Genomic DNA, 25,964 nt, shown 5'->3' with positions numbered 1-25,964 from the left:
AGCGTATATTCGCCTGGGAGAATAATCGCTGGGCGTCCGAGCGGCAGAGACAGAGCGATAGGGAGAAAATACGCTCGTCGCTCAAGATGAAATATTCCAACTCAAGCGAAAATACGCTGGCATCAGTCGCTCGCTGTTCAATGCTGATTGGCTGCCGTGTGAGAGCGAGTCAAGGATCACTCTGGCTTGGAACAAACCGCTGGTTTGTGTGGCAACAAACCGCATTGACAGCCTGACAGCTGACATGAAGTGAAGTCTGTACTACCGGTATGCAGCTCGCATTAGGAGCACGCTGATAGGCTTAGCTTGTAAACAATGACGGTGGCTCGTAGTGGACAAACAGCATGACATTGCGTAACGTTATATCCCCCACATGTCCGTCATTTCGTGTGCCTGTTGATGAGCGATTTAAACAGAGCGACAGAGCGATTCCAAAGGGTTGACTTGAGCGACAGAGAGAAAAATAAATATCTCGGTGTGAACGCACCTTAAGTGACTCAGGTCAGTCTTTTTCATGACTGTGTGAACAGTACAAGTCACATTGAAAGTGACTTTTTTAAAGGTGACCTGGGCTACTTTCAAATGTGGAGAAACATCAGATTTGAATCTGATGTTTTGGAATGTGACTTCGGTGTGAACAGACATCTGGCCCATATCAGACTTCAATGTGACTTTTACATCATTCCAGAGCAACATTCGTCACTATTCTGCGCTGGCGGGAGGAGGGAGGACCAAGTGGGCAGATTGTGATTACAAACATGGAGGACAGCTGCGAGGGAGCTAATCAGTGGAGGGACAGTGAGGTTTTAGACCTTATAAGTATTAGCAAGAAGTAGCAGCTATTGCTCCACAGAAAGCCATCATTAACACATTCACTGCCAGCCGTTTTTTTTTTTACTGTAGGTAGGTTCTGCCAGAGGGTTTTTTTGAGGATTCTGGCTCATCTTTCAAGACCCGAGGATTCTTTTCTGCTAAGATTTTGTGAACACACAATATCTCAAAAGAACTAATAGAATGTGTGCTTTCTCTGTCTAAAAGAGTTAGTTTGTAGAGTTAGTAGTTATGTAAGCATTAGCAGTTGAATACAGCATGGTTTCAGCGTCTGGAAAATTATTCTGAGATAAACGGCTTTTTGTGAAATTCGATATAACAGTCACTTTAACCATTCATTTTTGGCATCAGTAAGACGTCAGACATCTAAACAATAGTTTTGAACAGTAATTTCCTCCATAACGGCAGGAAACACCCCTCTGCTTCAAACTCCTCCCTCCGTGTGTGTTCTTCTTGGCTGCAGCGGGCATGTCACAAGCTCGTTGCTGCTGCTGCTGTAACCTCGCGTCACCAGGCTCACTGCTTCTGCTGCTGCTGCCTGTCTGCTGGCGGCCGCTCGGCAAGTCTGGATATGGGCTCGCTTGTTTCTTGTGATTTCGGTTGAGAGCTTTGATGAAGCTTTTGCGATTCTGGTCTTATTTATGCTGCGTGTTCCAAAGTGTGTTCCACCCGTAATCTATTATGCAAATTTGCAATCCCGCACCGCCAGCAATCAGCGCGAAAACCAAAGCGTTTTCGCCAATCCATTTTCATGAGAATGGCTTCCTCAAACTGCTTTTTGCTTGCCTTCCTCTAGTCTGGGAGAGCACTGTCGCCACTTAGTGGGTCCGTGGAATGGGTTGTACACGTTCGCTGGCTTCAATATTTTTATAGGAGACGTGGGGAGCGTTGATCCACGTCCCACCGTCAAAATTTTTTCTTTTTTTTTTAAGCCGAGATATCTCGTCATTGGCAGTGAACCGTTGGATTCTGTAAGCCGAGATATCTCGTCAATGGCAGTGAACGTGTTAAAATGTTGGCTCTCTTTCTCCTCCTCCTCGCTATCATCTGCTCCCGTATTCGCTGGCTTCTACTGCACGATAACTTATAAATTAAACCGTAAACAGATGAAACAACATCGTCAGCTACCGCCATGTTTACTGCTGTCTTCTTCCGGGTTTACGTAGAACAGCAGTGCGCTGCGTGTGACGTTATTGTTGTTCTTCTGCGCATGCGGGTCACTTCAGGGCCGTGACCTGTTCACACTGGAGTCTGATATGGGCAGCTTTTGAAAAGTCTGTGTGAACAGCCACACAAAAAATATGACCTGATCAAAAGATCTGATTCGAGCACTAAGGTTTGCTGTGTGAACGTAGCCTTAGACCAGTTGTTCTCAAATGGGGGTCTGGGGACCCCCAGGGGTCCGTGGCACTTTGCCAGGGGGTCCGCAAAAAGTTTTCAGGAAAATAAAAATAAAAGCTATTTTATTTTTTGCAAAAGCTTCATAGTTCAACAAAAATATTTTATGCATTAAATCTAAAATGGTTCATGGATTACATTCTAATCTCAAACCTATCAATTTAAAACTCAAGCACGTTACCGTGGAAACAATTAAGCTTAGACCAAAATCACAAATCGGAATGACGGGGTCCCAGGTATATTTTCTATCTTGTAAAGGGGTCATTAGCTGAAAAACATTTGAGAACCTCTGCCTTAGACTACTACCCCAACACTTTGAGAAGCACTGCTCTAAGGCACAGAAACACTTTGAGAAACACTGCTCTAAGGCACAGAAACACTTTGAGAAACACTGGTCTAAGGCACAGAAACACTTTGAGAAACACTGCTATAAGGCACATAAACACTTTGAGAAGCACTGCTCTAAGGCACATAAACACTTTGAGAAACACTGCTCTAAGGCACATAAACACTTTGAGAAACACTGGTCTAAGGCACATAAACACTTTGAGAAACACTGCTCTAAGGCACATAAACACTTTGAGAAACACTGCTCTAAGGCACATAAACACTTTGACAATACTGGTCTAAGGCACCTAAACACTTTGAGAAACACTGCTCTAAGGCACATAAACACTGAGAAACACTGCTCTAAGGCACATAAACACTTTGAGAAACACTGGTCTAAGGCACATAAACACTTTGGGAAACACTGCTCTAAGGCACATAAACACTTTGAGAAACACTGCTCTAAGGCACATAAACACTTTGAGAAACACTGCTCTAAGGCACAGAAACACTTTGAGAAACACTGCTCTAAGGCACATAAACACTGAGAAACACTGGTCTAAGGCACATAAACACTTTGAGAAACACTGCTCTAAGGCACATAAACACTGAAAAACACTGCTCTAAGGCACAGAAACACTTTGAGAAACACTGCTCTAAGGCACATAAACACTTTGAGAAACACTGCTCTAAGGCACATAAACACTGAGAAACACTGCTCTAAGGCACATAAACACTTTGAGAAACACTGCTCTAAGGCACATAAACACTGAGAAACACTGCTCTAAGGCACATAAACACTTTGAGAAACACTGGTCTAAGGCATATAAACACTTTGAGAAACACTGCTCTAAGGCACATAAACACTTTGAGAAACACTGGTCTAGACTCTAAGGCACATAAACACTTTGAGAAACACTGCTCTAAGGCACATAAACACTTTGAGAAACACTGCTCTAAGGCACATACACACTTTGAGAAACACTGCTCTAAGGCACATAAACACTTTGAGAAACACTGCTCTAAGGCACATAAACACTTTGACAAATACTGCTCTAAGGCACATAAACACTGAGAAACACTGGTCTAAGGCACATGAACACTTTGAGAAACACTGGTCTAAGGCACATAAACACTTTGAGAAACACTGCTCTAAGGCACATACACACTTTGAGAAGCACTGCTCTAAGGCACATAAACACTTTGACAAATACTGGTCTAAGGCACATAAACACTGAGAAACACTGCTCTAAGGCACATAAACACTTTGAGAAACACTGGTCTAAGGCACATAAACACTTTGAGAAACACTGCTCTAAGGCACATAAACACTTTGAGAAACACTGCTCTAAGGCACATAAACACTGAGAAACACTGCTCTAAGGCACAGAAACACTTTGAGAAACACTGCTCTAAGGCACATAAACACTTTGAGAAACACTGCTCTAAGGCACATAAACACTTTGAGAAATACTGGTCTAAGGCACATAAACACTGAGAAACACTGCTCTAAGGCACATAAACACTGAGAAACACTGCTCTAAGGCACAGAAACACTTTGACAAATACTGGTCAAAGGCACATAAACACTGAGAAACACTGCTCTAAGGCACATAAACACTTTGAGAAACACTGCTCTAAGGCACAGAAACACTTTGAGAAACACTGCTCTAAGGCACATAAACACTTTGAGAAACACTGCTCTAAGGCACAGAAACACTTTGAGAAACACTGCTCTAAGGCACATAAACACTGAGAAACACTGCTCTAAGGCACATAAACACTGAGAAACACTGGTCTAAGGCACATAAACACTTTGAGAAACACTGCTCTAAGGCACATAAACACTGAGAAACACTGCTCTAAGGCACATAAACACTGAGAAACACTGGTCTAAGGCACAGAAACACTTTGAGAAACACTGCTCTAAGGCACATAAACACTTTGAGAAACACTGCTCTAAGGCACATAAACACTTTGAGAAACACTGCTCTAAGGCACAGAAACACTTTGAGAAACACTGCTCTAAGGCACATAAACACTGAGAAACACTGCTCTAAGGCACATAAACACTGAGAAACACTGGTCTAAGGCACATAAACACTTTGAGAAACACTGCTCTAAGGCACATAAACACTGAGAAACACTGCTCTAAGGCACATAAACACTGAGAAACACTGGTCTAAGGCACAGAAACACTTTGAGAAACACTGCTCTAAGGCACAGAAACACTTTGAGAAACACTGCTCTAAGGCACATAAACACTGAGAAACACTGGTCTAAGGCACCTAAACACTTTGAGAAACACTGCTCTAAGGCACAGAAACACTTTGAGAAACACTGGTCTAAGGCACATAAACACTGAGAAACACTGGTCTAAGGCACAGAAACACTTTGAGAAACACTGGTCTAAGGCACATAAACACTGAGAAACACTGGTCTAAGGCACAGAAACACTTTGAGAAACACTGGTCTAAGGCACATAAACACTTTGAGAAACACTGCTCTAAGGCACATAAACACTGAGAAACACTGCTCTAAGGCACATAAACACTTTGAGAAACACTGCTCTAAGGCACAGAAACACTGAGAAACACTGCTCTAAGGCACATAAACACTGAGAAACACTGGTCTAAGGCACATAAACACTTTGAGAAACACTGCTCTAAGGCACATAAACACTGAGAAACACTGCTCTAAGGCACATAAACACTTTGAGAAACACTGCTCTAAGGCACATAAACACTGAGAAACACTGCTCTAAGGCACATAAACACTTTGAGAAACACTGGTCTAAGGCACATAAACACTGAGAAACACTGCTCTAAGGCACATAAACACTTTGAGAAACACTGCTCTAAGGCACATAAACACTGAGAAACACTGCTCTAAGGCACATAAACACTTTGAGAAACACTGCTCTAAGGCACATAAACACTTTGAGAAACACTGCTCTAAGGCACATAAACACTTTGAGAAACACTGCTCTAAGGCACATAAACACTTTGAGAAACACTGCTCTAAGGCACATAAACACTTTGAGAAACACTGCTCTAAGGCACATAAACACTTTGAGAAGCACTGCTCTAAGGCACATAAACACTTTGAGAAACACTGCTCTAAGGCACAGAAACACTTTGAGAAACACTGCTCTAAGGCACATAAACACTTTGAGAAACACTGCTCTAAGGCACAGAAACACTTTGAGAAACACTGCTCTAAGGCACATAAACACTTTGAGAAACACTGCTCTAAGGCACATAAACACTGAGAAACACTGGTCTAAGGCACATAAACACTGAGAAACACTGCTCTAAGGCACATAAACACTTTGAGAAACACTGCTCTAAGGCACATAAACACTGAGAAACACTGCTCTAAGGCACATAAACACTTTGAGAAACACTGCTCTAAGGCACAGAAACACTGAGAAACACTGCTCTAAGGCACATAAACACTGAGAAACACTGGTCTAAGGCACATAAACACTTTGAGAAACACTGCTCTAAGGCACATAAACACTGAGAAACACTGCTCTAAGGCACATAAACACTTTGAGAAACACTGCTCTAAGGCACATAAACACTGAGAAACACTGCTCTAAGGCACATAAACACTTTGAGAAACACTGGTCTAAGGCACATAAACACTGAGAAACACTGCTCTAAGGCACATAAACACTTTGAGAAACACTGCTCTAAGGCACATAAACACTGAGAAACACTGCTCTAAGGCACATAAACACTTTGAGAAACACTGCTCTAAGGCACATAAACACTTTGAGAAACACTGCTCTAAGGCACATAAACACTTTGAGAAACACTGCTCTAAGGCACATAAACACTTTGAGAAACACTGCTCTAAGGCACATAAACACTTTGAGAAACACTGCTCTAAGGCACCTAAACACTTTGAGAAGCACTGCTCTAAGGCACATAAACACTTTGAGAAACACTGCTCTAAGGCACAGAAACACTTTGAGAAACACTGCTCTAAGGCACATAAACACTTTGAGAAACACTGCTCTAAGGCACAGAAACACAGAAACTCTCCTTACTTGTGTGTGATCCCAAAGCCTACTGAATTCCTCTAGCGTCAAATTTAGACGAGTGTCTACGTCTAAATGTTCTGTCATTCCCCCTAACCCTAATCTGTCCTTCCTTCCTCCCCCCACCTTCCCTTCCAGAAACCTGTACTAATTGCTGTTAGGTTTATGAGCATAACCCGCACTGCCACCCCGGTATGTATGCTCCTCCCACTCCATGTGCCCGCCCACCACTAGTCCCGTCCTTCAACCCATTTGTCTATAGCGCTGTCAGTCAGCAGGTCCTGTCCAGTCCACCTGTAATGTCCATGTAATGTCCATGTCCAATCACAGTGCGTCTGCCAGTCTGTAAGCTGACTGTCTTCTAGGTGTCCGATGTTCTGTTTGTGTCTTACTCTTTGTCACTGCTGCATTTGTCCACCGGTTTGTAGTTTTACATCTCCAGTTCCTCCAAAAGCAGCTTTGTGGTGCTGCTCGTGTCCCTCACAGCTTAGAATAAAGGATGTCTGTCGCAGTTTGGCTTGTCTTTCGTCGTCGTTTGTGAGAAAAAGCAGCAGTCCCACTTATCGTTCCACTGACACGAATGACCGCTGTGCTTTCTGTTTGCGCTTTACAAATCATTCAAATGCAGCCTAACACAGCTACACTTAAGGTAATGCATATCTAATGCACATCTATATCTATGTGTGAGTTTGTGTGAAAAATAGTGTCGGTGTGTTTAAGTGTGGTGCTACTCTGCACACTTCCTAGTTTTTTTGCCGTGGTGTCATGATGTCATGTGATCAAAACATCCAACCATAGCTAAGTCTCCCGTCTGTGATCTATCACTGTTACTGTCAACAATAAACTGAATGTTGGCTTCTTACCTTCTCCTGATTGTGTGTGTGTGTGTGTGTGTGTGTTTGTGTTTGTGTTTGTGTGTACGTGCACGTGCTCGTGTCCGCATGTGTGCGTGATCTCCCAGAGCAAAGCCCGTGTTCGGCGAAGCAGCAGCACCCACACCACCTCGCCGCCTCTCAGCCCCAGGATGCCCCCGGTGGTGGATGGAGAGAGTGCCGGAGGAGAAAGTGTAGGAGGAGGAGAGGATGCAGCAGAGGTGGCGGGCCTTAGCGAGCAGCAGCAACTGGCCATGCAGCAGGAGGAGCGCGTCCTCACAGAGCAGATCGAGAGTCTGCAGAAAGAGAAGTATGACGTCTTCTTGGTTCAACGCCACACAAGGCCACTATTGACTGAAGCGTGTTCACAACTGCTCAAGGAGGCTTTTATAGGACCAATCAGCGTGATGTCACAATCCCCGCAAATCCCCCGGAAATGCAGAACCCCACAGCAGTTAACTAGTATGAGTTGTGCCAAACAAACCATACCATACAGTACCATACCATACCAACTTTATTTGTATAGCACATTTAAAAACAACAATGTTGTACCAAAGTGCTTGACAGATTGAAAAAATATATATATATATAAATAACACCTCACTCATAAAACATACACAGTGTCACATTTCAAAGCATCAAACACATAAAACAAACAACAAACACAGTGTCAAATTTAAAATATCAAACCACTCAGGCTGTGCTAGGGAAAGGCCAGAGAATAAAAGTGCGTCTTGAGACGTGATTTAAACGCCTGCAGGGTGGGGGCTTGCCTAACATGCAGACAAACATTAATATCTCAAAAACTATACATCACATCGCTTATATTTTGACATTCGGAGTGAGAGCAGAAGTAGCTCAAGAGTTTGATGTCAAATATATGCATGTCGTGTTAAAGTTGTGTGAACTGTCGCAGTTTTTAAAATGTAAACCGCACCGCTGGCTAGAGTGAGGCGCTCAAGCTCAGGCTCCATAGGGTCCCATTGCCGTAACGGCCGGAAACCCATTTGTTTACAAAAATGCTGCTCGGCTGATCCCTCGTATACAGCTTGGGTACAAATATGAATTGCTGGTGTTCATATTTGGAAGCCTAGGTAATGTCCACAGGTGGCCTGCAGATGGCAGAATTGCCCAAACCAAAAGCTAATGCATTTACAAAATTCTGCTCTATATCGGCGATAATTGGTAGTCGCCACATTTGGAGGAGGTGCTGCTTCCTGTATCCATAGACTCAGATTAGATATATGTGTTGTTCTGAGATTTCCAGTGTTTGTGCATCTATAGCCATGTTTAGACAACAATGCTCTCTGCATAAAACGGCCTTTGATTCCGCGTTTATACACAGCGTTTGTGATAAAGATTCACATGCAGACTGAAGCCACTCTCTGAGCAGTGTCAAGTGAGCCAGAATAAAATGCAAACTTCTGGTTAAAACCTTCACAATAATGGCAATTAAATAAACTAAATAGCCTTATTGATGCATGTTGCAACGTTTTTGTGTGTGTGTGTGATCCAACATACACAGAACACAGACAATTAAAAGTCAATTTAACCCGTAGTGAGTCGATGGTTCTGTTTTTTATTTATCCAGTTATAAATTGATACTTTTATTTTGAAGGTAAAAACACCTAGCTTCCTGTATTCTGTCTATCTTGAGGAAATCGATGTATCTGGCGGTGAGTTGAGGGTCGTTTAATTATTTAACATGCGTGAGCGATTAACTAATATGCACGAACGTTAAAAGCAGGCACTTATGGCAGATTAGTAGTTATCAGACTCTGATGGCATGATAGTTTGTTGAGTGCTATATTGATAAGCTAGTTGAATGCTCCTATGTCTTCCATGCAAGAAGTGGAGCCGTTTTCACAACAATTGCGTATTGCCACTTTACACGGTGACGGTAAGGCGGCGTTATCAAAGACCTCCACTCTGGGACCTGTTTTCACTCTTGCCGTGTAGAAGGAAGGCACAAACTGGCCTTTATGCAGGCAGGGTTGCCGTGGAAACAGGGCCTCAGTTTGTATTTGTGTTCAAGGATTCTTGTCTAAATGTGAACACAAATAAAGATGTTAAAATGTGTGGGCAGGGAGGAGCTGACGTATGAGATGCTGCTCCTGGAGCCACGGGCGTCAGACGATGAGACTCCTGAGTCTGAAGCCTCCATCGGCACAGCAGACAGCTCAGAGAACATCACCATGGAGACAGAGGGAGCCACCTCCAACCCCCCCGGTAAGTGCTGAGAGAGAGAGAGAGAGAGAGAGAGTGAGAGAGAGAGAGTGTGTGTGTGTGTGTGTGTGTGTGTGTGTGTGTGTCTGAACAAGTGAAATAACTGCCTTTCACATCAGTTATTTGTGTAGCAGTGATACATGAGTTTAGCTATTTACTGTGCTTAGTGACTAACTCAGTTTTGACCAAAAAAGTCAGATAGAACCTTATAATTTGAAGGTCACGTACTGTGTTTATCAGCATGGTTGTTTCTCTCTGTCCCTCCTGTATCTGCCACTGTCTCTCTTGCTCTCCGCAGAGCGAGGAACCTCCCGCTCCAGGAAGTCAGACGCTAAGGACCGGCGAGCGCTGCGGCGTCAGCCCGACTCGCAGGACTCTGCCGACTCGGCCTCCACCGTGTCCTCCTCTTACCACCCTTCCTCCTCTCTGTCCTCCACCGCCTCTGGCTCTCCCTCCCCCCACTACCGCTTCCGCTCCTCGTCCTCAGGGCCCCTGCTGACCTCCTGCGGCCTGGGGGCCCCGCTGGCCGAGGCGGAGGGGGGCCACGGGGCCGGGAAGAGCCGCCACAGGCTCCGGCTGAGCCGCAGCTCGCCGCGGGAGCCCTCGGACCGCCGGGAGCCCGACTTCAGCTCAGCGCCGCAGCAGCTGGTTCTGTACGGCAGCAACGAGTTCATGGTGTGAGGATGGACGCACGGGGTGAACGCCAGCCTGCAGCCGCCCCCAGCCCTGCCAGGGAGGGCACGCGCCACGGGGAGGAGGGAGAGTCCAGGGTGGAAGGAGGCTGGCCGCGGGGCGAGGTTAGCACACTGAGCACCCTGCCTCCTGCCCTACCAGCCACAGGACTGCTAACAGCTGTGGGGAGAAGAGATGAACACAAGTCACAGAAATAAACGGAGGGACAGAACCACGGCCGATTAAAAAGACAAAGACTGAGGAGGACTTATGTGAAGCGGAGTAACAAAGTCAAAGGTAGGAAAAAGACATGGTCGGCCATCTAGCTGACCCCTTGCCCTCTGAACTCAACGCTGTGTGACCCCTGCTGGAGCACCAGGGGCCGGCATGGAGGGAGGAAGAACAATTGGGAAGGGATAACGTCCGCACCTGCAAAGCCAAATCTATAGTGCCCCATTTTTGTTTTGTTAGCATGCGGGCAGGTGGTTAAAGCCACGCAGAAGAAATGTAGCGATATTGACTGGACTGGCGGACATTTTGTCTACGAGCAGCGCCAAGCTAACTCTGCTTTTCACGTTTACAAAGGGCAGACCAGCCAAGAGGCTGCATGCTTCTCCATCACACTTTTCCCCCATGTCCGCTTCAAGAGATTGTACAGGAATATGTTATGAATAGATGTAACATGCTATTACATGTTGTATTATTATTATTATTATTATTATTATTATTATTATTGTTGTTGTTGTTACAGAGGAAAAAAGTGAACGTAGGAAGAAACTCCAGTGCTGCTCCTGGGTCGTCCAATGTTGATATTTGTGTGTGCGTCTCTCTCTCTTTCTCTCTCTCTCTCTCTCTCTCTTTTTCTCTCTTTCTCTTTCTCTCTCTCTCTCTCTCTCTCTCTCTCTCTCTCGTCAGGAGTATTTTGCCGAGTGAAGTGTCTGTAATTCAGGTTCTGCTTTTGTTTGTGTGCAGGTTTTTTGCCTGTTTTATGTTATTTTGTTTTCTTTTTACAAATGACCAGAGCCACATGGACGCCGTCAGCCGGCGCCAGGATATACTAGTGAAAAATAATAGTGATTACGAAGGAGAAGTTGTTGCTCCGCGCTCAGCGCCTTGTCCGTTGTCACGCATACTTGACACGAGGTATCAAACATCTATCAGCCATAAGTGTTTTGTGTTGGCCTTCCCGAGCCTGCGTCCCCCTTCCCAGCAAGCCTTTCTTTTTCTTCAGCTTTATTTGATTCACAAACATCAGTGTTACCGAGTCAGGACTTGAATTTTTTCTTTATGTTTTTTATATTATTGCTGTATTATAGGTGTCGCTGTCGTTATTGATATCAAAGATGTAGTGTTTTTGTTGTCAATATTGACATTACCTCCATGGTAATGGTTTATTTTTGTTGAAATGAAAGCCATTGTTCTGTGTTTGTGTGCATCTGTGTGCCACTGTTTTCCCTTCACAATATTATTCTTGTCAGCGTGTGAAACAGCCTGGTCAAAAGTATCCTGATCACGTGACTCACTCTTATGTAGCAGTCTGGACTGAAATCACATTGATTTCAGTGGGCGGGAGTATGCCTTGACAGACAACTCATTCACCCAATCAGCGTGGCCAAATCAATCCAAATCCACTCGGAGGAATGGCAAAAACAGCTGCACTTATGGCTGTGCTTAGTCTACTAAGTCGTTGCTTTAGGAGACACCATTACTGTTTTACCCTCCCTGATTGGCCGGTTACGTTGTCAACTACGAGGCAGGTCCCTGATTGGCCCGTGAACTTTGTAATTTGTGTAAATCACTGGGGGCGGGGCTGGAGGCCAAACTGATCACAGAACCAAACAGAATGTGAGGTCACGTGATCAGAATACTCTACCAGGATAGGTGTAAAAGCTCTGAATCAGCATTTAGACCATCATGGAACACTGAGTCTCTCCTCTCGATTTGTTTTAGGTGGGTGGGTTCGCAGCTCCTTAAGGCAGGGTGATGCTCGGGGGGGGGGGGGCCTTAAGACACACACAGACACACACACATCGTCCATGTATTCATTGATATCCTCTGAGCCATCCAGATTGCTTGTGTGTTTCCATATTGAACAATAGCTCTTCCATCCACTTCCCTCCCGACTGGCTGTGAAAAGTCACATTTGATCTGTCTGTCTGGCAGCCAACAGTAGCAATGGATTAAGACTGTGGACATGCTATCAGCTGTGTCTGCTCCTCGTCTGTCTCTCCATACAGTGTGACTATACAGTGTAATATCCAGTCCATCTCTGTTTTTATGGACCCATCTCAGTAGCTTCACTGCAATATCTCTTCTTGCTTGCCGTATACTCAGGTCTGCCTTACACCGCCGATCTGTCACCAGAGCAATCAGTGTTGGGCAACTCTCCTGGAAACTGGGAGAGTCCGTCTCATCAGTGTCCATGGTTCAGATTGTGCCAACCTCAGTTTTGATGGAGACTTGCAGCGTGTGCTCTAAAACCACTCGTACTGTAGACCTGTTTGCAGCTTGGCTCAGATGACACCATGGGAGGAAAAGACTCATTCCTGGTCAAATATCCACAAGCTCATATTTAAGAAGATGCTGTTTGTACATGTCTATGCTGTCCAGTGTCCATATGGCATTCTGCAAAAGAAAAAAGAAAAAACAAGTGAATGTACCTATCACTGGAAGGCATGCTCTGCTTTCTCTGGTTGTTTTTGTTCTTTTATACACCGTATATGTACTATTTATGATCATGCTTCGGGCTGTACATTGATTAAAAAACTCATAAAAATGTGTCATTAAAGGATATATTATCCTGTCTATGGTTCATTATCTACTATTATCATGGCATTGTTTTAACAGGCTGTACTGTGCTGGCCGCTTGTGTTTGTGCCACTACAACACAAGCACAATCTCACACTTGAGCATTGTATCTCTGTTTTAGCGATCCAAACATTATGGACTTTATGGAGGGGGGGTGCTTAATTAAAAAAGGCAAAACTGCAGCCAAACGAACCAAACCTAAAGCGTTGTGTGATCTTTGGCCATTAAAGCATGTCATTTTCAACACAGTGTGCCTTCTGTAGGATCCACACACATTGTATTACTTTTCAATATCACACAGTAATAAGACAGTTTTAACTTGACAACAATAACAACCGTCACAACCCACCTGAATATCCGGTTTACTTCCTGTATACATAGCTGAGCGCAGGCTGATATTCGGCTCATATTAAATGTTAACGTTAGGCCGTGTCTCCGACAGACACATTAACAAGGTAGCCTATTTCGGTCTTTATGTCTTTTAGTAGTTAGTAGTAGTAGTAGTTGTTGTTGTTGTTGATAGTTGCCATAACAACCACCCCTGTCGGAAAGACGTGCACACGCTGGGTAGGAAGCGTTGTTACGCCGGAGGCGTGATTTCTAACCCCACATAGGATAAGCAATAACCACGCCCTGTGGCGCCGGGATTGGCCAGGAGCATTGAAGCTTGGGACTAAAGCACATGGGGGTTTTCATCTTTTAAAATAAAGATGTTTATTGCTTGTTACATTTTCAGTGCTGTACCTTTTAAGCAACATTTAAGGATGCCAACCGCCATAAAACACAGAAGAAGAAGCTGAGAAAAAGAAAGTGCTGTGGGGTTGCAGCTGGTGAAAACCGTCTATAGCACTTTATAGCATTTTTATTGGGAGTGTTGGCAAAGAGCTAATGCGATCCGCCTCCAGTAACTGAATGATTCCAATAACCAGTATGTCTCACGTTTAAAAACCAAAACGGACGCGCAAACCAACGCTTTTACTTTCGTTTATTTGAAACGCTTTTATTTGCGTTTTATTTTGAAGGCAGACATTCTACCAGGAGTGAGTTTCCTCATTGCAGCATTGCAGCTGGCTTCATCAATGGAGCATCAATGAACTCCTCGCCTCTGGAGCTCTGGAGCTATGCTCTGGAGCTCCAGGGGGGAGGAGTGGGGAGTGGGGGGAGTGGGGAGGGAGGAGCCCGCACTGCAGCGAACGCCACTTGCTCCCACACGGCCACAACAATCCGAGAGCAGCGTAAACAAACAGCAGTCATGAGATGAGTCACACAGTCAGGAGGGGGAAACGAAAGTGAACGAACTGCACGGAATATTCCACCTTTCATCAAAATATCTTTTGTGTACCAGTTGCGAGGACAACGGAGAGCGGCCGAACACCAGAGGTCAGGGAAGCGTGGTGAATTATTAAAATTAAACATCCCCGTTCGTTCTGTTGCTATGAAGTTAAAGCAAAGTTTGTAAATTGCGATCTGCTCCTGATGACCGACCTTTGATTCGCATAAACCTCTCACACCAGCTACAGAGATCCACGGTAAACTTATTTTCATTGAGATTTTTGTATTTTCTCAGATAAAGCTGAGAACATTTGTATCTCCATCCTACAAAATAGCTATTTGGTGTTTTTCTCTAATAACGCAAATAATCGTTTCAGAAAGTAACAATATTGCCTGTTGTTTTAATGATCATGATGAAAGGATTATCTATGTGAAAATAATGTGGTGAAGTAGAAAACCATACTTGAGTAAAAGTACCCAGAACAAGACTTTGGTAACTTATCAGAATATTACGTGAATGCAAGTCTTAAAGTAGCTGATATTTTCTGTAGCCTACTTAGGTATCAAAAGGACTTTTCTGATATTAAATTTAGTAAGTAGCCTACTAGTAAATGCTGTTAAATAAAAGCAAGCAAGCAAAAGACATGCCTGGGCTTGAGTGCAAGTCTTCTTCTTTTGGGTGTGTTATAGCAGTTGGCATCCTCAATGTTGCATTATTACCGCCATCTTCTGGATCCATCCTTTCACTGTTTCCCCTTGAGTGGAAGTCTTCTTCGTGAGTTTTATAGCGGTTGACAAACAACGTTATGTTGCATTACAGCCACCAACTGGAATGGAGTGTGATCGTGATTAAAGTAGCTTGCAAACTAGGAGGAGCACTGATTCGCCAAACCTGATTGCTTGCAGGCTACCCAATTTCTTCTGATTTTACTGTGTAACTAAGATGCTTGGGGAAAATGTAGTAGAGTAAAAGTACATTTTATTTGGGAAATGTAGTGGAGTAAAAGTGAAAGTTGACAGAAATATAAATACACAAGTAAAGTAGGCTACAGATACTCTGAAAAAATACTCAAGTAGGCTACTGTACTTAAGCATTAATACTTCATTACATTACACCACTGATAATATGTTAGACATAATACAGGTGGGTCAATTAAAATTCCTCTGTCCTTAAATCCTTCAGATGTCTGATGAACACACAATTGTTTTCTTTGACCTGGAGACGACTGGATTAGGTAATGTAAAATATATGTGTGTGCTACTGTCTGTCTATCTATCTCAGTGGTTCTCAATGTGGGGTCCGGGGACCCCCAGAGGTCATTTGGGTTCCAGGGGGTCCGCAGAAAAAATGGTAATAATTTATTTTTGCTAGACCATAAGTAACCAACCATAAGTAACACAATGTCAGAATCTATGACTATTTTGGTCATGGGTTTCATACACTTTCTGTAATAAAACATCTAGTGTGATGAGCCTCCCACTCTCCTGGCCCCGGTGCACTCATTGGGTTAAAGAAGACCTTCAGACCTCTCTCTCCCTCCTCAACTGACGCACCTTTTGTTCTGTTGTTAATTTATTTAATGTAGTTTGTGTTTTCTCGTTATTTTGCCTTAGTTTTAGCTAATAAAATATTATTGCTTTGGCGTATATTATATTGTATAATTAGCTAATAGTATTGGACTATAGTACAATGGTTCCCAAAGTGGTGGTCGGGACCCCCAGGGGGCTCGCAGGACACCACTGGGTGGGTCGCGAGAAGATTTCCTGAATGTGTGAAATTGGCCTAAATAATATGTGAACTACAAAATGTGTGAAATACAATTTAACAACTATTAAAAAGAGCACATTTGAACCATAATTGTTTGTTTTGTTTACAAAAATGTGTACCAACGTTTGTATGCTTCAACCACCTCCGGGGATAGTGGGGGTCGTGAGCCTCTGGCACCGTTATTTTGGGGGTCGGGGCTGAAAAGTTTGGGAACACTTGCTATAGTATATGGTGGAAACCGTTTGAGAACCTCTGATCAATCTAACGTTATCGATTTTAGTGCCAAAGACGTTTTGACCGCTGTGGTTTTTAACATTGTTTTCCTCTCTCCTCTGCCCTCTCAGACACCACAGTGTGTGACATCGTCCAGCTGTCGGCCGTCAGTGGCGAGCGGTCCTTTAACGTCTACGCCTTCCCTCGCTGCGCCATCGCAGAGGACGCCACCCGCGTCACGGGCTTCTCCGTGCGGGGCAACGCCCTGCTGCTGCACGGCCGGCCTGTGGACACCGTGCCCCTCGCCCAGGCTCTCGCCTCCTTCATCGCTTTCCTCAGCCCCTTCCCCCGCCCGCTGCTGCTGGCCGCCCACAACGGCAAGCGCTTCGACGGACCCGTACTCACCAGGGCGCTGCGAGAGTGTTCCCTCACGCAAGACTTCCAGGAGGTGGTGTCTGAGTTTCTGGACACGTTCCTGCTCAGCAAGCAGCTCTATGCTCTGATGAGGTATTCTCAGGAGTATCTGGTCCGGCGCTTCCTGAAAAAATCCTACGATGCCCATAACGCTTTGGAGGACGCTAGGACCCTGCAGGAGCTGTACAGGAAGTGGGATCCGAAAACATGGGAACTGACGGGGTGCACCTTCCAGCTACCCCGTGTCTAGCTCTTTACAAAGGGCCATGGACAGATTCCCAATGGGAGAGGAAAACTAGAACGACCGCACCACAGATATATGCCTCCGCCAATGAGTGAGCAGTCGACATCCATGTCTGTCCAGACTTTGACGTTTGAGCCAAATGTGAAGACATTTCGTCAAGGCGTTACTGAGACATGGTGTTACCGAGCTTAAAAATGGCGTTTGAGAGGTCACAGTGACCTTGACCTTTGACCACCAAAATGTAATCGGTTCATCCGTGAGTCCAAGTGGACGTTTGAGGCCAATTTGATTACATTCCGTCAAGGTGTTCCTGAGATCGCGTTAATGAGCATGAAACGAGCGGTCATGAGGTCACAGTGACCTTGACCTTTGACCCACTTATATAGCCTCAGACTGATGACATCAGTGAACTTATGGTGCGTTCAAGAGGGCTCGTGTTTACCGTGAATATGACATAAATACACACAAATCTTCAAAGCTCACGACTTGTGAGCTTGTGATGTTTTCACAAAATGGCGGAGGCCATGGACATTGATGGAAAGTAATTATATTAACAATTTAGCTGTATAGAGCTTTTCATAGTCATTTTATAATATGTCTGAGGAACATGTTGATGTTCTCAACAGTCTCATTTTGTTTCCGCTGTCATTATACCTTTGCATTTCCTGCATTAACGTGGTTATCCACTCACTAGCTCAGGGCAGTTAGTAGTTAGTAGTAGACGGACATGCCCGTCTTTTATTGTCACACGAACACACCCAACACATGCATGCGGCCACAAACACACACTCGTGCTGACGGTGGCCGGTGAAATTTGTCCTCTGCATTTAACCCATCCAGGCTTGTCCTTTCCTCCGGGGGTAAGGCCAGGAGCAGTGGTCGCTTTTTCTTTCCAGTGCCCGGGGACCAACTTCGGATGTTGTCGTCACTGGTCGGATGACGATGACGATCTTCTGCATGTTTTTAGTGGGGGGGTTATGTACGGAGGAACTCCCTGGGGAGCACGGGGAGAACATGCAAACTCCACACAGAAAGGCCCTTTCGACGAGATAACCCACCTGGGCAGTAGGCACTGAAGATATGGGGGGGAACACAACCCCAGCGCCCACAGCGTCCCAGGCGAGAATCGAACTCAGGACCTTCTAGCTGTGAGGCGACAGCGCTACCGACTGCGCCACCTAACTTGCTTTGCCCGGGGGCCACTTTCGTGAAATGATAGAAGGCCAGGGGCCAGTTAATAAACAAACATACATTTTTCTGTAGCGGATTGTAGGTTTTTGGGGTGTCAGCCGGAGTTTAGTCTGACAATGTTGTGCACACCGGATAGTTAGTTAGGTTAAGTACATACATAAGTGCCTGGGTAGCGAGCAGATGGCGGTATTTGACAATTTAGCAGCTAAATCATAGTTTATTGAAAGATATTCCATATTCCAGACTGAAATGCTATAACAGAAGTGGAGTATTGGCCAGAATGACATGAACATTTGGACACTTATTCAGCTGGTATCTTGCATGTTGCGTTCAGGTGCACTGTAATCTTTTTCTTTTTTCTTTTTTTTGCAATTCCATCGTGGGCCACACAGGGGGCGGGCCGCAAGTTGAGTATTACTGCTACTAGCTAGTGGTAGCTACATTGTTAGCCTCGGTGGCTTCTAGTCAACTGCATGTTCACAAGGTGACCACTTGAATGCCAAGCATGTCGTGTACACAACTTCCGGTCTTGTATTCATGGTAAACACGAGCCCTCTTGAAGGCAGCATTATATAGCCTCAGCCAGGATGACATCATCACTGATGACATCATATCCGTTATCCATTCCTGAATGAATGCATGACTCACCCCAAAAAGCCTTCTCTTGACCACGTGCAATATGCATCGATCTTATAACACTCGTGCACTGTTTGCACCTTTTTATAAAGTGCTTATTCACTGCTGTCGCACTCAATACACAATCACTCATTTTATAAGCTCACATTAATTACATTTCAGTATTTTACCTTGCAGATAATCTACAAAAAAAGCATCAGTGTTTGTGCATGCAGTGAAGTTCAAGTACAGTGAGGGGCTTCTCGTGCAGTTTGTATCTCATGGTGAGGGGCTTCTCATGCAGTTTGTATCTCTCTGACCATGATTGTTATAGCCTGCTGAAGTCACGCCCTCTTCCGGGTTCTTCATGGGATGTCATTCCTCCTTCCCCATCATGTAGGCCTCCGTGAGGTTGGTTGCAAGACAAAACTCAAGTGTGAATTTTACCAGCATCAGCTAATGTTTTACAAATAACTTAAAATGTTTTATTCCTTGCTTTTATTCAGATAATAATGTTGAACTAAAATGAGTACTAATGGTGGACTGATCAGATTCTAACATCTATATTACATGTAATTAATCGTTAACTAACTGCTTATAACTTGTTTGAAAATTAAAATGATTATAAAGTGTTACCCATCACATGTAAAACAGGTATTTGAGCATATTTGAGGTCCTATCTGTATGACTTTATTTTAGAAATGTGACTTTATTCTCAGGAGTCAAATTAATTGTTCATGTGGCTCTAATCCTCGCTTACAGTTGGTTTCTCAGGAGTCGTTTTTCTTTGAAAATCCAAGACACTGCAGAGCGAAAGTGTTATTTGCTGTGTTAACTTGACACAATCGTCTGATTGGGCAACGATTTTGAAGGTCCAACTGACCAATAAACACAGATTTTTAAGAAATTATATGAACGTTTAATAATTGTTTATCATGCAAATCCTATATGGAGATATGAATGGATATACAGATGGTAATGACCGTATCCCCTTATGACTTTATAAGCATAACAGAGAAGCACTTAAAAAAACATGATTGGTGATTTCTGTAATGATGTGTTTAGGATGTTGCATCCAACTAAAGTGGATTTTATTTGTTTTGATAGAACTTGCAGGACAAGAATCGACTGCATAACCACACATGGTATTATCCCTCTGAATTATTAAGTAAAAGTATTGGTCAATTGGAAAAGGTATAAACAAATCATATCAGAGCTGAAAAGACAAAAAAAAGCACATAAGAACAAAACGACCCACACCCTGGGCTGGGATCTGTTGACTTTGTAAGTGATTTTGTCCAACAAGCTGAGCACATGGCGTCTTTTGGCTCTCACTTCAAGGCTGAAGTTTACAGAAGGCAAACCTCCCTCATGCGACTATGTGGGGAAATAACTGCTTTAAGTCCAACTGGCTCAGTGCTAAAGATATTTATTCTTTCAATGAGAGAGTAACTCGTGCACATCCAAAGGGAGGTGCAGGTCACAGCAAGATAAATCCAAGATACTATATAAACTGTGCTGGCCGCTTTCTACTGCATGTAGTACACTGATTGTCGGCAAGTACCTCATACCAGTGGTTCTCAAAGTGGGGGCTGGGGACCCCCAGGAGTCCTTGTGGGGGTTCCAGGGGGTCCCCCAGCAAAAAATGGGCAAAAATATTTTCACTATAAATCCATCCATATGATTTACCATGACAGAATACATGACTATTTTGGTCATGGGTTTCATACACTTTCTGTAATCAAACATCCATTATTATTAGTATTGTTATTATTTTTCAAATAATATTATTTCAAATATTATTATTTTTCAAATAGAAATAGACTCTGGGTTCCCAGATTGTACTAGGCTATAATAAACCCATACAAATTAAGTGCCAAAGTCCATGGGACCCAAGAAATTTAATTCCCCATTCATTTAGAAAAATCCTTTACTTTGTCAAACCAGGCAATTCAGCGATATTTAGAATCAGGAGAGCCCATAAAATATTTCACTAGGACTAAAAAACAACACACACACACACACACACACACACACACACACACACACACACACACACACACATATATATATATATATATATATATATATATATATATATATATATACAGATATATATATATATACAGATATATATATATATATATATATATATATATATATATATATAGATATATATATATATATATAGATATATATATATATATATATTTTATTTTAACGGGGGGGGGGTCTGAATGAAATGTTCTATGCCATGGCCTCTCCTGATTCAGCTGAATCACTTGGTTTGACCAAGTGAAACACTTTTTATAAGGATTTTTTTTCAGACTGTCTATCGAAAATGAATGGCGAATGAAATCCCATGCCGAACCTGGAAGAGGGCACTTTGTAATGTTTCATCACCATAGACTTATGCCTTTTGCATGTTCACACGTTAAACATGCATGTTTACACCAAAACTTGGGTCAACCTCTCTAGCTTTACTCCTCACTGATTAGTTATTTTGTTCACCTGTTGGCTCCCTCACTCAAGTCCCCATTAATTTCACCTGAGTTTCCTTCCAAACTCCTTAAAGTCTGCACTCCTCAGTTTCATTCAGTCACACCAATGCATGGGCCGGCAGGGACGGGCAGCACTGACTAAGGCAGCTCATGTGTGTTTTCTCCTGTTTTCCCTTATGTGTTTTCTCAATATGTGTTTTTTTTCTCCATGCTCAACAATTGCTTGCGGCAAATAAACATTGTTGATTTTGTGGAAAGAAGTTTCCTGGACATTCTTTCATTTTCTGCATCCTAACTGATGCCCATGATAGTCACCTTCCCCTGAACCTGATCTGACAAACTGGACACTAGTTGGCAGTAGTGCAACATTATGAATGCAATCTGCCGTTAAAATTAGAAGAAGAAGAAGAAGAAGAAGAAAGGCGGCTGGATCGGGCTGGATGGAACACAACACAACAGAAAACAGACTCGTTTATCGGCCATTAATATCATCGGCAGACGAGAAATTACACAAACAGCGACAGTTTTAGTGTAACAAAACCCAGAAACAGGTGTTCCTTATCCTGGACGTAATGCAAACAGTTGCAAACCCTCACCACCAGTCGTTGGTTTTCTTTGACTTGGAGACAACTGGACTGGGTAAGATCATTTATTTTGTTCCATGCAATGATAGTAATAGTTCCATGCCTTATGTATATGGGTGTAACGTTATGACTCGACCCACGCGGAATCTGCGGATTTTTTTTTTTTTTTTGTAATGTGATAAGACTATATTCAAAGATAGTTTTTGAACGAAAATAAATGCACACATTGCACAACAACCTATATACCTTCAAGCAGGCTGAATTTTGTTGATTTTAGTAGAACCTTTGAATTTTAGATTTTATTTCGTCACTAACCGTTCAAAACAATGTGCGAACACTTGTTGGAAAAGTCTACCAGCATGACACATGGCCACTAAAATGCAAGATTCAATGTAAGAGAGCAAATATTAATTTGCAAAACCTTTAACCATTAGGCTAATTATCTCCCCCCAAAATTACCACTAGGTATAAGACATAAACAAATACATAAATAAAAGGTGAAAACATGACACTCAAACATAAGACATTATCAGATGCTCTCAAATAATGCAACTATTGGGATATTCAAAATATCAACATTTCCAAGTGCAAATGATCCCCCAAAATGAATTCAGTCAAAGTGAACAAATCAACAGTGAGTATACAGTAGAGAACACATGAGTCAGTGAGAGATGTGACTGATTGGATCATGAGGAATTTCCATTAATCATATAATCATGAATATCATCACATCATGAGAATGAATATCGTCCCGAATCACGAGTGACTTGACAAAGCTTATAAAAACGTATTTGAAATTGTCATTTGCAACAAGGGTTATTTAGACGTGCGTCTTTCCAGTCAATCTGAAGCCGTTTGCCCGCTGTATCCTCCAGCTAAAAAAGTTAAATCAGATGTGTGGAAATATTATGGGTTCAAAAATAAGGAACGACAGAAAGACGAGGTTCCCACCTGCAGAACCTGTCGCGATAATATTGTTAATAGCGATTATTTTGGACAGAATAATCGTGACATGAAATGTTCACATCGTGCCACCCCTGGTCTTTGTGTCTACAGTTGAACTTGGGAATCAGCATCATCTTGATGTTGGTTTCAGTCAGGCTGTGTCTACTCTGTACTTTGTCAGCAGCATCGTATCGTGAGAGAAAAGTCTCTCTACATCCACTGAGGTAGTAGGGAAGTGGAGGTACAAAGCTGCTATTGGGGAAAGAGTGGGCATCCTATCCTCCCTGGAGGCCCACCACTACCTAGCACTGACCTCCACAGTGTCACTCTTGTCCATCTGAATGTACCGGTGCCATGCCTCAGCTGACACTTTGGTAAGGGCAGGTATGGTCTGGACATAATCATCAATGTTCTTTCTAAGCCGGTGTCTGAAAAGTAGCAAAATATTATAGCGAAAAAAGTGGCCAAGTTAAGCAACACTGCATGGGCAATGGGCATAGTCAAAGTGCCACCTACTGGCAACACAAAAAGAGGTTTTAAACCGACAGAACACAGCATCTCTTAAATACAGAATACTAAACCGTTTACGTTTAGTGCTCTGTATTTAACAGATGCTGTATGATGATCTCTCCACTCTCCACTTTGTCGTCCCATCAGGTCAGACTTGTGAGATGGTTTATTTGTGTCGCCCCATCAGGTCAGACTTGTGAGATGGTCCAGCTGGCTGCAGTGAGCGGAGGCCACTCGCTCAACCTGTACACCGTCCCTCGGTGCCGAATGCAGCACGGAGCGGCCAAGGTGACCGGCTTCAGGGTCCGCAGACACAGACTGTACCTGCATCGCCAGCTCGTCCTCACCAACTCCCTCCGAGAGGTCCTGGTGTCCTTCATAGCCTTCCTCCGCATGCTCGGACGCCCCCTCCTCATCGGCCACAACATCCGCCGCTTCGACTGTCCGCTCTTGGCTCGAGCGCTCGACCAACTGGAGCTCAGAGCCCAGTTTCAGTCGTCGATCTCGGGCTGCTTAGACACTCTGCCGCTCTCCCGCCAGATGCTGAAGGACCACGGGCTGCAGAGTTTCCGACAGGAGAACCTGGTCAGGGAGCTGTTGGGTCTGAACTACAAGGCCCACGATGCTTTGGAGGACGTGCGAGCATTGCAGATGCTCTATACTGTGCTTCAGCCCGCCTCAGAGCTGATCTGTAGGCATAGCTTCACAATGGACACCATGGAAGTCAAGCAGCTCACAAAGTCCGCGGCAGCCAAAGCTACGGTGGCCTGTAAGCTGCCGGGACAGCGGCCGCTGTGGGAGCACTTCAGACAGGCAACGAGGGTCACAGAAAGCTCCGAAGGGGAGCGTGCTGCAGAACTTCACGCCAGATGAAACATTGTTGCCAAATATATTTAGTGTCAATAAAAGTGTCAGTGTAACATTTTATATTATGAGCCACCGCTTTGGATTTTCTAAAAATCTGCTCGAATGATGAATGAGGCCCAGCACAAACATAAATGACTTTACAGCACAAACAGAAACGACTTTACAGCACAAACAGAAACGACTTTACAGCACAAACAGAAACGACTTTACAGCACAAACAGAAACGACTTTACAGCACAAACATAAATGACTTTACAGCACAAACAGAAACGACTTTACAGCACAGAAGATCTAAAGCTTTCACAGATGATGGCAATGGATGTTGGTGGAGAAACACTTCTAACAGGTTTATCCTCAGTAAAGTTGCCTCACTAGTGACAGAGAAAACAGACGCACATGGAGTGTGTGTGTGGGGGGTACAAAGTAAACCGATGCATGTGGTCAGGGATGCAAACTGGTTACCTTCAGGTGAATGATTAACGAGTAGTTTCTGAGTCTGCCCTGGTGTCCATCACCTTTTTCACTCATTATCACTTTGCATCCCTGGAGTATCCTGCACACGCTGGAGTATCCTGCACACGCTGGAGTATCCTGCACACGCTGGAGTATCCTGCACACGCTGGAGTATCCTGCACACGCTGGAGTATCCTGCACACGCTGGAGTATCCTGCACACGCTGGAGTATCCTGCACACGGGAGTGGAAGTTGCCTTTAGTTCACTTATGCAACCTCGATCCATCTGTAAGCTTTGGTCACACACCCTTACATTGATTTCAGAAGCCTACAGAAGAAAAATCGATATACGAATGTATAATTCCCTCAATTATTTTACAACGGTGATTAGATGGAAGAGTGTCCCTAAGGATGTGTTGGCGCGCGCGCAGGAATCTTCTCGGCTCTTTCTGATAGGCAGATGGTTGTTAAAAAGCACACGCCATTTGCTGCCTTTTCACCATTTATCGGGATAAACACTGACGCGTCGTGTTTTTCGGCAAAATGGTTTGTCACAAATGCCTTGATTGAAACACATTTTTTTCTCTTTGACGTAATAAATGGTGAAGACAGTTATTAGTGGGCGGGTTTTATCCATTTTCTGGTGCTCCACTCTCGAGCCAGCAGCTAGCCTGGATGTGCAGACACATTTCTGCTTTTGACAGACATGTCACCGTTTGAAAACTATGTCACCACTCAGGGTTTTGACGTTGTGTGGCAACTGTAGCACTTTTATATCCAATTTTATATTTGAATTCACCTCATCTTTTGACAAAGTCTATATACACATGAGTTTTAACGTTGGGGAAATAAATCTGCTAATAAATGTATTGTATTTCTACTGTGTGTCTTCGGCTGCTTGTATCGCAAGTTTGATCCAATCAAAGAGCAAATAAAGAATGCAGGCAGTGTTTCTAATAAGAGAACAGCTTTATTTCATCAGTGACTTACAGAAGGCCTCTGCAGATCCGTGCCACAGCATCATGACACATTATTATTATTATTAAAAACTGCTAATCCATGCCTTTGTTGCAGAGTCATATTCCAGGAAACATTCTCACAACAGTTGAATTAAAACCAGGGAGGTAAAACTGTTGCAGCAGTCACATTTCATATGTGAAACACAAATTAATAATCAGAAAAATTCAAAATGAAAATAAAAATAA

General features: G+C 43.6%; 3 protein-coding genes across 3 annotated transcripts in view; all 3 read left to right on the top strand.

Annotated features, from left to right (window-relative positions):
• The window catches only part of LOC310793217 (unconventional myosin-IXAb-like), a 165,630-nt gene extending 155,238 nt beyond the window's left edge, over nt 1-10,392 (top strand). The window contains exons 40-44 of the mRNA XM_083654978.1: nt 6,743-6,796; nt 7,233-7,253; nt 7,566-7,786; nt 9,563-9,705; nt 10,001-10,392. Of these exons, the coding sequence (XP_083511104.1) occupies nt 6,743-6,796; nt 7,233-7,253; nt 7,566-7,786; nt 9,563-9,705; nt 10,001-10,383 (822 nt within the window). The 3' untranslated portion in view covers nt 10,384-10,392. The remainder of the gene's footprint in view (nt 1-6,742; nt 6,797-7,232; nt 7,254-7,565; nt 7,787-9,562; nt 9,706-10,000) is intronic.
• A 4,244-nt stretch (nt 10,393-14,636) lies between these two features.
• On the top strand, nt 14,637-17,099 carry LOC310792443 (three-prime repair exonuclease 1-like; the record flags this gene model as incomplete). Its single annotated transcript, XM_083654134.1, has 3 exons — nt 14,637-14,711; nt 15,638-15,689; nt 16,567-17,099. Exons 2-3 carry the CDS (start codon nt 15,638-15,640, stop codon nt 17,097-17,099), a joined length of 585 nt encoding a protein of 194 aa, XP_083510260.1. The 5' UTR covers nt 14,637-14,711.
• A 4,819-nt stretch (nt 17,100-21,918) lies between these two features.
• plex9.2 (PML-like exon 9.2) lies at nt 21,919-24,318 on the top strand. Its single transcript, XM_083655183.1, has 2 exons — nt 21,919-22,039; nt 23,627-24,318. The coding sequence occupies exons 1-2, from the start codon at nt 21,973-21,975 to the stop codon at nt 24,310-24,312; spliced, it is 753 nt and encodes a 250-aa protein (XP_083511309.1). The 5' UTR covers nt 21,919-21,972; the 3' UTR covers nt 24,313-24,318.
• The last annotated feature ends 1,646 nt before the right edge of the window (nt 24,319-25,964 follow it).

This window comes from Poromitra crassiceps (genome assembly GCF_964638095.1).
Source record: "Poromitra crassiceps genome assembly, chromosome: 18".
Lineage (NCBI taxonomy): Eukaryota > Metazoa > Chordata > Actinopteri > Beryciformes > Melamphaidae > Poromitra > Poromitra crassiceps.
The sequence above is the reverse complement of the archived record's forward strand: the minus strand, read 5'-3'. Positions and strand labels throughout refer to the sequence as shown.